This window comes from Barbus barbus (genome assembly GCF_936440315.1).
Source record: "Barbus barbus genome assembly, chromosome: 5".
NCBI lineage: Eukaryota > Metazoa > Chordata > Actinopteri > Cypriniformes > Cyprinidae > Barbus > Barbus barbus.
The window spans coordinates 3176866-3187706 of NC_136733.1; the positions used below are offsets into that span (position 1 = coordinate 3176866).

Sequence of the window (10841 nt, forward strand, 5' to 3'; positions counted from 1 at the left end):
TATTGTTGGAATGATTGAATGCGGTTTGATGGAAGTATTACATTTAGGGAATGTACTAAACACCTTTTAAACTTTTAACAACATTAACCAAAATTAATCAATTACACAATGCTTAGTAGTATAGACAATAAAAAAAACATTATTGGCAAATAAAAAGGTAAACGTCTTTTAAACAGTATGGACAAATAGTGGTAAGTTAATCTAACAAAATATTAAACTAATTAAGATGCAGGGAATTTTTCTGCACCTTTTTCTGCTTTTTATGTACAGTATCTCACAGAAGTAAGTACACCCCTCACATTTTTGTCAATATTTTATATCTTTTCATGTGACAACACTGAAGAAATGACACTTTGCTACAATGTAAAGCAGTGAGTGTACAGCTTGTATAACAAAATAACTCAACACACAGCCATTAATGTCTAAACCGCTGGCCACAAAAGTGAGTACACCCCTAAGTGAAAATGTCCAAATTGGGCCCAAAGTGTCAATATTTTGTGTGGCCACCATTATTTTCCAGCACTGCCTTAACCCTCTTGGGCATGGAGTTCAGCAGAGCTTCACAGGTTGCCACTGGAGTCCTCTTCCAGTCCACGGAGCTGGTGGATGTTAGAGACCTTGTGCTCCTCCACCTTCCATTTGAGGATGCCCCACAGCTGCTCAATAGGGTTTAGTTCTGGAGACATGCTTGGCCAGTCCATCATCTTTACGCTCAGCTTCTTTGGCAAGGCAGTGGTCGTCTTGGAGCTGTGTTTTGGGGTCGTTATCATGTTGGAATACTGCCCTGCGGCCCAGTCTCTGCTTCAGTATGCCACAGTACATGTTGGCATTCATGGTTCCCTCAATGAACTGTAGCTCCCCAGTGCCGGCAGCACTCATGCAGCCCCATGAGAGAGTGAGAGCGATAACACCAAATTTAACACACCTGCACCCCATTCACACCTGAGACCTTGTAACACTAACAAGTCACATGACACCGGGGAGAGAAAATGGCTAATTGGGGCCAATTTGGACATTTTCGCTTAGGGGTGTACTCACTTTTGTGGCCAGCGGTTTAGACATTAATGGCTGTGTGTTGAGTTATTTTGTTATACAAGCTATACACTCACTACTTTACATTGTAGCAAAGTGTCATTTCTTCAGTGTTGTCACATGAAAAGATATAATAAAATATTGACAAAAATGTGAGGGGTGTACTTACTTCTGTGAGATACTGTGTGTTTGTTAATTTTTTCAGTACTTTTACACCAGTGAAACGCCTCTACGCTTTAATCCTCTAGATTTGTGTGTCATATTCGAGGACACCCATAACATTTGGCTGCACCAACAAGTTGGTTTGCATTGCATTGCAAGTTTTAAAGGAGCTGCCTCATAATAGCTCTGCTTTTAGTCATTTCAGTTTTAAAAACCGTAGCAAATAACAATGAAAAATGCCATTGTAAATGCATTGCTTTTAGTTAAAAGTTAAAAAGAACAAAACTTTTGCTTTATGAATCCGATGGTGGTCTTATTTAAATTCTGAATAGCATCTAATGGGGTGTTTCATTTGTTCTGTGTTAACGGTTCAGGGTCATTAGCTGTACTTCTCTTCCTTTTGGGCTTTTCAGAAACCCATTACCATGCAGATGTGAGGGACATGTTGTACTGCAGGTGACTCAAACAGAATTTAAATTGCACAAACACGTTCATTCATGGCTTCATCTAAGAAAACCGGTCGTTCTTCCAGCTACCTCTCTTCCGTCCCGTACCATAGTTTTTTGGCCTCAAATTACAGGGACAGTAATATACTTAATGACCCATGAGGCTGTGTTCACACCAAAACAGTGTGTGTGTGTGTGTGTGTGTGTGTGTGTGCTGGGGGTGTTTTGGCTCCTCTCTTTATCTATTGAATTTTCCCCCAAGAATCCCATTCTTTTCATTCTTTTTATTCCAGACGCGATGCATCTCATATTCCATTCCAAATATTCCAAAGATTTAAGGTCAAATTCGATTCCAGTGACTCTGCGTCCCCAAATCTGAAACATCTACATCAGTGCATGTGAAGTCATCATAATTTACTATTAAAGTACAAATAAACTATTCCTGTTTATTTAAAAATATTCTCATATCCCATTCAGGAACACTTGACAAAACAGTCAAGCTATTCAGCATCACAGTCCAGTGACGTGAAATGGAAAATGAATCTCACATAATGACTCGTGGATGAATGACCTGTGGATGAATTCTACAGGTGGACTCTCGTCAAACATTTACCTTACAAAAGGTGCCTACAAACACACATATTATCTCTGTATGTGTGTGTGTGTGTGAAGGAAACCTCCCTATAAAAGCTCCTCCTGGACGATAAGTACGTGACAAACAGAAACTCAACACAGAACTCAGCTGTCAGCTGCCATGAACCTACAGCGCCTCTCCTCTCTGCTGCTCTGTGTCGGTGAGTTTCTCCATCCTGTCTTACATTATTGTTGACCTGTCAGCTTCAGGTGTGCCACGGTTGTGGAAAACCTGGAAATCTTAGTGGATTTTAAAATCGCGATTTAAAATCCTGAAGAAATCATGGAAATCAATTTAATCTTAAAATATTATTGGATTTTTATGTGTGTGACTATATGTTTTTCTAGTTATGGTTTGCTCTAAAATATTTATATTTATTTTTTCAAATTCTGTCAAATTATAAAAAAAAAAAAACTTGTCCAGTGATAAAGTAACAAAAGGAAAAAATCATGAAAAGTCAAAAAGTGAGCGAAACTTGCAACATTTCCTTTCATGCTGAGTGTAAATTCTCTTATTGTTATTTTTACTCTATTTTAATTTCACTTTGACAACTGACAAAAGACAATTGATTGACGAATATGAAAGACTCCAACATAGTAAACCTCCAAAAGCAGCTTGAACTCCGTCGCTGAGTGAAGTGTGGTATTGTGTTTGTGTCTCCAGACAGGCAGGGCTTTGGGAAGTTGACTCGACCTGTAGTAACATGCCTCTGAATAGCTGTGAGCTCCGGCTTTTCCCATATAGGTGTATGCCAGAACGCCACACAGTTTAAATCTCGGCTGTCTGTTGTCATGTTCGACGTCACAAAGCGCCTATTGTATATGGCAAAGGACAGAGGATTAGGGCGTCACACCGCCGTGTTGAATATATATTTAGCTTTGCGAACTAACGTTAGAAAGGTCATCCCCGCACACAATAATAGGTGTGTGTGTGTGAATTTCTTTGACAATTAAATGCAGGATTCCAGTCGGTAGGAGTGTTCAGATCAAATGCATTTAGACTACTCAAACATTCTCCTTGCAGACTAGTTTGACTGCAGACGTCGCCAGTGTATACCTGTAATAGAAAGGCACATACATTACTTTAAAATGTCTGAATATCATCAAATTACCACATATTTATATATTAGAGAGAAAAATAGCACATGCACGGTTTTCAAGCAAAATATTTGACACCAAAGTTTGTTGTTTAATATGATGTTCTAAAATGAAGTATTCTGAGACTCTGCATTTGTAAGACTTTAAAGGAACGGTTCATGTGATAAGGAATAGAATGTGTGCAGAATTATGCAAAATTACAATTAATGTTTAATAGACTGGATCGATTTGCCACAAACCCAAGGCTGGTGGAATTTGTTCCTGCAATTTTCAGATAATACACCTTCGATTAGCCAAAAGGAAATCAAACAGATGTTTGTTTTTGGCCTTTTTGTGTGTGGTTCCAAAAACAAACGGGTTTAACTTAGTAATGTTTCATCAAATAGCGATGATCAAAACTTACTCCACCTATGCAACAACGTTACCCTGGTTACTTGAGTTTCAACCAACAGATGTTGGCTGTGTTTCAGGATGGGCGTAGTCCTTCACGTTCACATTCATGTCTGGCTCCATTCTGCTATATAACGCCCACCTTTTTTTTTTCTTTTTTTTTTCATCCCAATCAATTCCTTATGGATAAAATCAAGTCCCGGCCTACATATTTTCTTGCTGAATAGCATGTTTTTACTGTGCAAATGAATCACATGAGTTGTGAACATTGAGACCTCTTTAGATGCAAACATTGTTTTATGTTGTTTTAACCCTGTAAAGCCTGACATATGACAATGATAATGATTTAGCCTAGAAAAAATATGTAGGGGAAAAAAACCTCAAATGTATTCAGAGACCCAAACTAAGCAAAAATATGCAATTTATCAGTTGCTGGTATTTTTGTATATGGCAAAAAAGTAAGATACAGCACTGATAGCTTTAAATTTAAATCTCTGTAACAGTACAGCAGACTATGCTTACACAAAATGCATATAAATATCAGTCACACTATATCTCCTGTCTTAGTAAGATGATATTTCAATATTATTTAAAACATAATGAACTGCAACAGTGATGATTGAGAAATTAAATATTTGACAAATTTTAATTGAAACATAATTTTCTTAATTAAAATCATTGTTCTGTTAATCAAAAGTTTCATTCTTCATCTAGAAAATTTAATCCCAACATGTTAAATGGGGTCAAGGGTTATTCACCGCTGGCAAGATGAGGTTTTATTAAAAGTTGGCAGTCTATGCAGCAAAACATTTTCTCGTTGCTACACGATTATAGAAAACAGACAAAGGGCTGTGGCGGGAAAAAAGTACAAAAACTTCAATAACCATAATGCACTGGGCGCGATCAGACTCTCCTTAAAGGGATAGTTCATCCAAAAATTCTGTCGTCATTTACTCACCCTCAAGTAGTTCCAAACCTGTATACATTTCTTTGTTCTGAACACAAAGGAAGATATTCTGAAGAAAGTTTGTAAACAGGCTGTTTTGGGGCACCATTGACTTCCATAGTAGAAAAAAAGAAAATACTATGGAAGTCAATGGTGCCCCAGAACTGCTCTATTTCCCACATTCTTCAGAATATCTTCCTTAGTGTTCGGCAGAACAAAGACATTCATACAGGTTTGGAACTACTTGAGGGTGAGTAAATGACGACAGAATTTTTGGGTGAACTATCCCTATAAGCGGAGATACAAAAATGCAGAAGTACGATCTGTAGTTTTCACAAACGCCCTACAGCTGTCAAAACCTCTGCTGCCAGGTAAACGGGCATATCTTGGTGCAAGTAACAAGGAAAAATAATTTACATTGTTCATTTTCTATATTATACAATGCTGGTTGAAAGTTGGCAAACGTGGTCTGTATGGGTTCTGTGCAGTATTTATCTTCACATCTGTTATTGTATTGTGTATATTAGGATAAATGGATTGATCATATCGGATTCTGAACTATGTGTTTATAAACAGGTGTCCAAAAAGAAGAAGGAGACATAAAGGACTCTAATTTTGTATTGCACTTGCGACAGGTGCAGCTTTACCTCACATAAACTCAACTCTTCTAATCATGTCTATCACTCTCAATTTCTCTCTCTCTCTCTCTTTCACACACACAAATGCACAGCTAATCTGCTCAGTACAATACACACGGGGTGTTTACAGGATGACTCAACATCAACCGCAACATTAGAAGATTAACCGCTCTTTATATCTGCTAATTGAGGTTAATGTGTCATTGTGATATAATGAAGCGTTTGATCCTGTTATTATTTGCAAACTGGGCCGAAACTATACAAATCAGCATTCCTCACAAGCAGTTATTACCACATTTCTGCTGTGATATAACAGCGTGTGTTTCTGTGTGCAGTTTTCACAATATGGACAGCTGCCGCTCACACATCTGCACTGGATCATGTGACCGTGATGTTGTCATCGGGGGAGGGGCTTCAGAGCGCCATGGGTGAAGATTTGGAATCTGATGATGATCAGGATCCATCGGGAATGTTCAGTGATCCAACTTTGTTTAAAGGTACAGACAGTTCGGCGCCGATAGCCTTGTTGGCAATTGTACCGACGCCGTCGGGTTACGGGTGTCCCGAGTTCGAATCCCAAATCCTACTGTCCTATCATAATAAAGGCAAAACACCAAAAACAAATCTTTAAAAAAAAGGGTACAGACAGTCAAACTGGTCCACCTGCTTGACAATCTCGTGCAGACGTCTATTATTCTGCTAATAAAAATTACTGACCGTAATAACATCTTCCCAGACAGCAACACAGTGTATATAGCTGTGTATGCTGTGTAGGGCTGCGTAAGTCACGATACGATACGTATCACGATACGGGACAGCACTAAATTTCACCTCAGAAGAATTGAGTAAAACAGCTGTTTATTAAACACAGCATACTATAGGGCCATTGCTAACTATTGGCAGAGCAGGCAGTTGATCTCTGCATTATGAAGGACCTCCATAACTGTACCACAATACAATATAGGTAATGGCATTGGGCACTTCCCACCAGGTAAAATATACTGATTGCTTGCATCTTGTTTTTAAGCCCATAAATAATAATGTAGTCTACTCGTTCTAATAAATTTATATTGTAATGTACTCATATTAATATACAAAAAATTCATCTTAACATTGCTGGTAGGTTATCATTGCACAAGTTAACACACTCTCTAAATTTAAAAAATAAAAATAAATATTATAAGAGTTCTAAACTAATGCAGTAGCCCCTCACTGCAGAACAAAGATCCAGGGGGTGGGGTTGGATCCACATCTAGGGGTGGAGATGGGTAGGTTCAGGTATATGTAAGGTGGGAGGGGTTGGATCTAGATCAACCACGCCCCCTGGATCTTGTGTTCTGCAGTGAGGACCATCTAAACTAATGCGCTGTCTTCACTGAATCTCACGCACACACATACTCAGTCACTCACACAGGTCACGTTGTGGCCACACACAGACATTCAGGAACAAACTTTTTAGCGCTGCCCTGAAATTTTATCAATAAAATAGCTTAATCGCTCAAGAGCTACGTTATCTTTTTCAACAAGGAGCTGGTAACATCATTGGGACAACATAACTAGAGAATTAAAGCCAAAGCTCATACATACACAGCCTGCCTCTCTCTCTCTCTCCCTCTCTTTCTCTCTCTCTCTCTCTCTCTCTCTCTCTCGTAAATTAACACTTGATGAATTACACTTTTCTGAGACTAGAATATCGAAGTGGAAATGTATCGAACACAGCACTAATGCTGTGTAGCAAAAAGTTGATATGTGTTTGTTGCTTAATTCCTCTCCTTCTTTTTTGTTAATATTGTTTTTTTTACCTTATTAAAAAAAATGAATAACCTTATTAGAAAGCTTAATTTTAAAGAGCCATTTAAAGAACATTTAATTACATTTAAAGCAAATCCTAAGTATAGAAAGCAAATATTCTCACACACATTAAAGTTTCTCATATATCTCATATCTTTCAGTAACCCAAGCCAGTAAAGGGGACGAGCAGAATCACAGGCGCTCTGGACGCAAAAAGAACAAAGGAAGAAAAAAGAATAAAAATATCACTCCTGTTCAGCTGAATCACACGCTCAGTCACAGGAGCCACAGCACCACCGCTGACCCCTGCCTGACCTCTCATGTGGACTACTGCATCCACGGCCACTGCACATACCTGCACGGCCTGAGAGAGCCTGTCTGTGTGTGAGTGACACTTACCTACAGAAGCTTGTTTCCACGGGATAAGAAATAAAAAAGTAAATGCAACTTTTCAATCTCAATTCTGCTTTTCTTTCTTACAATTCATACATTTATCAGAATTGTGAGATATAAATGCTGAATTGTGAGATACACTGTAAAAAATTTAAAGGTTACGAACACTTACACGTTATAGGCTACCAGCTTCAGGACTGCTTTTTTGAGTTTTCTCAACTTTTTGTTGCATAAATTGAATAGAAGAAGTTGAGAAAACTCAAACATGTCCTGAAGCTGGTTGCCTTAAACTTTTAAGTTTTCTCAACTTTTGATTTTTTACAGTGCATAAACTCGAGAATTGTGAGGGAAAAAAAGTCAGAATTGTGAGGAAATTACCTTTTTTCATGGCAGAATTGCTAGATGTAAACTCAGAATTCAGAGATAAACTGAGAATTTATTCTTTATTTTATGGTGAAAACAAAAAAAAAAAGTGAGATGTAACCACAGAATGTCTCTGATATGTTGTCTAATTTGCAAGAAATTGCAAGATGTAAACTCAGAATTCAGAAAAAACTCAGAATTGTGAGATATAAAGTCACAACTGCAAGGGAAAAAAGTCGAGAAAATAAGTATAAATTCTCAGTTAAAATCCCACAATTCCCAGAAAAAAAAGTCAGAATTGTGATAAAAAAAAGTCACATAAATTTTTTTTTATTCCATGGCAGAAACAGGCTTCCATATCTATCTGCATGCATAAACATCCCACACACCTGCACTTCATTAATATTTACTAAGTGAATTCACATCAATTAAATTCAGTCAGTGTTGCATTAACAACGTGTTCAAGTAGGCTAATGAAAGTTTGATTGTTTCAGATGTAAAAGAGGTTATGATGGGGAACGCTGTGGGATCCAGCTTCTCGGGACGTCTCGGGACGAGAGCAGCACTGATAGGACCCACGCCGCGCTCGTCATTATGGCTGTCGTCCTGTCGGTCATCAGCTGCCTAGCCATTCTACTCATGGTCTGCGTGCAGTAAGTACATTCAGTGCATGCATGCTAAATATACACCCACACACACTCATTCATCTTTCAAACACACAAAACACACGCCTGGGTTATACTTGGCACATATTGTGACAGCAGTTTGGACGCACCTACTCATTCTGTATCATTATTATTACTATGAGGTTACTATACCAGTTAACAAAACATGTACTAGGAACATTTGTAGGCACTAGCTAGGCATATACAGTCTCTTAATTTCAAGCATTTATGCAGAAGCCTTTAGATCAAAAGGTTTTTACATGTACAGAATACGGAAATTAGTTTATTTTTGTTCACGTGACATGAATCATTATGCGCTTGAATAGTTTGATTGTATTGTTCTTATATTGCAGCTATAGAACACATCATCGCTTTCAGGCGGCGTTCCTGAGCTCTACTAGCGAGAGAGAGAAACTAGAGAAGAAGAACATCATGGTGTGAAGAGGAAGTAAGGCCTAGTCCTATTTATGGGTAGCTAAATATAAAAGAGACTTTTAGGGTGGTGTTTGCCATGTAAAACTCCAGTCCCTTCTTCAACAGTCTACAAAACCTTCATTTTACGCAAATGATTGTGGAAAATATATAGATATTTTATGACATTAAATGATTTTTGTTCCAGGTAGAATTCACTGCTGTGGAGTGCACTACAGATATATTGCACATAGAATAATATAATAAAACCTACTGTAACAATATATTTATTGTTTGTACCTATTTATTAACAAATTATATAAGTTCCTTAGTATTTGTGTTTATTTTGATAAAAAACTAATGTTTATTTGATATGTGACGTTCATATGAAATAAAGGACACTCTCCTAAGATCTGTAGGCTATCTTTCTTTCACTCATTCTGAGCGTTCTTATATAAAACATTATTAAGAGTAATATAAGTTAAGTCATCAGACAGTATGTCAGTGAGGTGGAAACACTAATATTACAGCTGAGTATTATTCACAGATGAAAGCAGACGTTTTTTAAGTCTGTGGTGCCTTTCCCCAACATTATTGTCTGCAAAGTTTCCTTCTCCCAATCATCTTTAATTCTTATGAGGGCTTATGTTTCATAACACAATAGAAGATTATATAAGAACAGATCAATCTGGAGGTGAGTGTTTGATCAACAAATGTTTGTTAAATCTACAGGTTTAGACATCAATATGACTCCAAAGAATTAGCTGCAGTAAATAACTGTGCAGCAATGAATGGTGTAACTAATTATGCAGAGCTAAACCACTTTCAATACTTTACTGCTGTAACTGAAATAACACTAGCACTTTATAATAGTTTAGAACCTATATAATAGTAATTAACAGATTACTAGTTGTTAAATGTATTTTAAATACAAACGTCATTAAATTTTGATTCCTATAATTTCGCCTTAAATTTTTAAGTTGGAAAATACATCCACGGCTATATATATATAATATAATATAATATAATAATAATAATATATATAATAATATAATGTTTTTTAATGACTACCATATTACAATTAAAGTGCTACCATATTTATACTGTAGCATAATGATAATAATACAAAAGTTAAAAGTATATCAAACATCCCAAATGGACAGTTGTTGGTTTAGTTGTGAAAGGACTTTTAATTTTATTGGCAAGACTAGAAATGATTTAATTGCTACCTCTTCTGGTCATAGATCTAGAAATGCATGTATGTATTTAAAGATAAGCAGACATTGATATTGATTTATCTCAAAATGTTTGTCTCAGAGAACCAGAGTAGTAATATCATTTGTATACGTATTGACCAAACTATAATATAATATAATATAATATAATATAATATAATATAATATAATATAATATAATATAATATAATATAATATAAAATAAAATAAAATAAAATAATATAATATAACATAATATAAAATAATATAACATAATATAATATAATATAATAATATAATATAACATAATATAAAATAAAATAAAATAATATAACATAATATAATATAATATAACATAATATAAAATAAAATAAAATAAAATAAAATAATATAACATAATATAATATAATATAATATAACATAATCTAAAATAAAATAATATAATATAATATAATATAATATAATATAATATAACATAATATAAAATAAAATAATATAACATAATATAATATAATATAACATAATATAAAATAAAATAAAATAAAATAACATAATATAATATAATATAATATAACATAATCTAAAATAAAATAATATAATATAATATAATATAATATAACATAATATAACATAATATAAAGCACCACAAATTCCTTGTG

At 35.5% G+C, this 10841-nt stretch overlaps 1 protein-coding gene across 1 annotated transcript; it reads left to right on the forward strand.

Annotated features, from left to right (window-relative positions):
* Window positions 1–2359: 2359 nt before the first annotated feature.
* Window positions 2360–9382, forward strand: areg (amphiregulin). The gene is made up of 5 exons (XM_079416994.1): window positions 2360–2434; window positions 5681–5842; window positions 7298–7520; window positions 8387–8545; window positions 8911–9382. The coding sequence occupies exons 1-5, from the start codon at window positions 2395–2397 to the stop codon at window positions 8996–8998; spliced, it is 672 nt and encodes a 223-aa protein (XP_079273120.1). The 5' UTR covers window positions 2360–2394; the 3' UTR covers window positions 8999–9382.
* The last annotated feature ends 1459 nt before the right edge of the window (window positions 9383–10841 follow it).

Coding starts and splice junctions, on each gene's coding strand:
- areg (XM_079416994.1), top strand. CDS start 2,395: ATGAACCTACAGCGCCTCTCCTCTCTGCTGCTCTGTGTCG. Junction 5,843..7,297: donor TGATCCAACTTTGTTTAAAG/GTACAGACAGTT, acceptor CATATCTTTCAG/TAACCCAAGCCAGTAAAGGG. Junction 8,546..8,910: donor CTACTCATGGTCTGCGTGCA/GTAAGTACATTC, acceptor CTTATATTGCAG/CTATAGAACACATCATCGCT.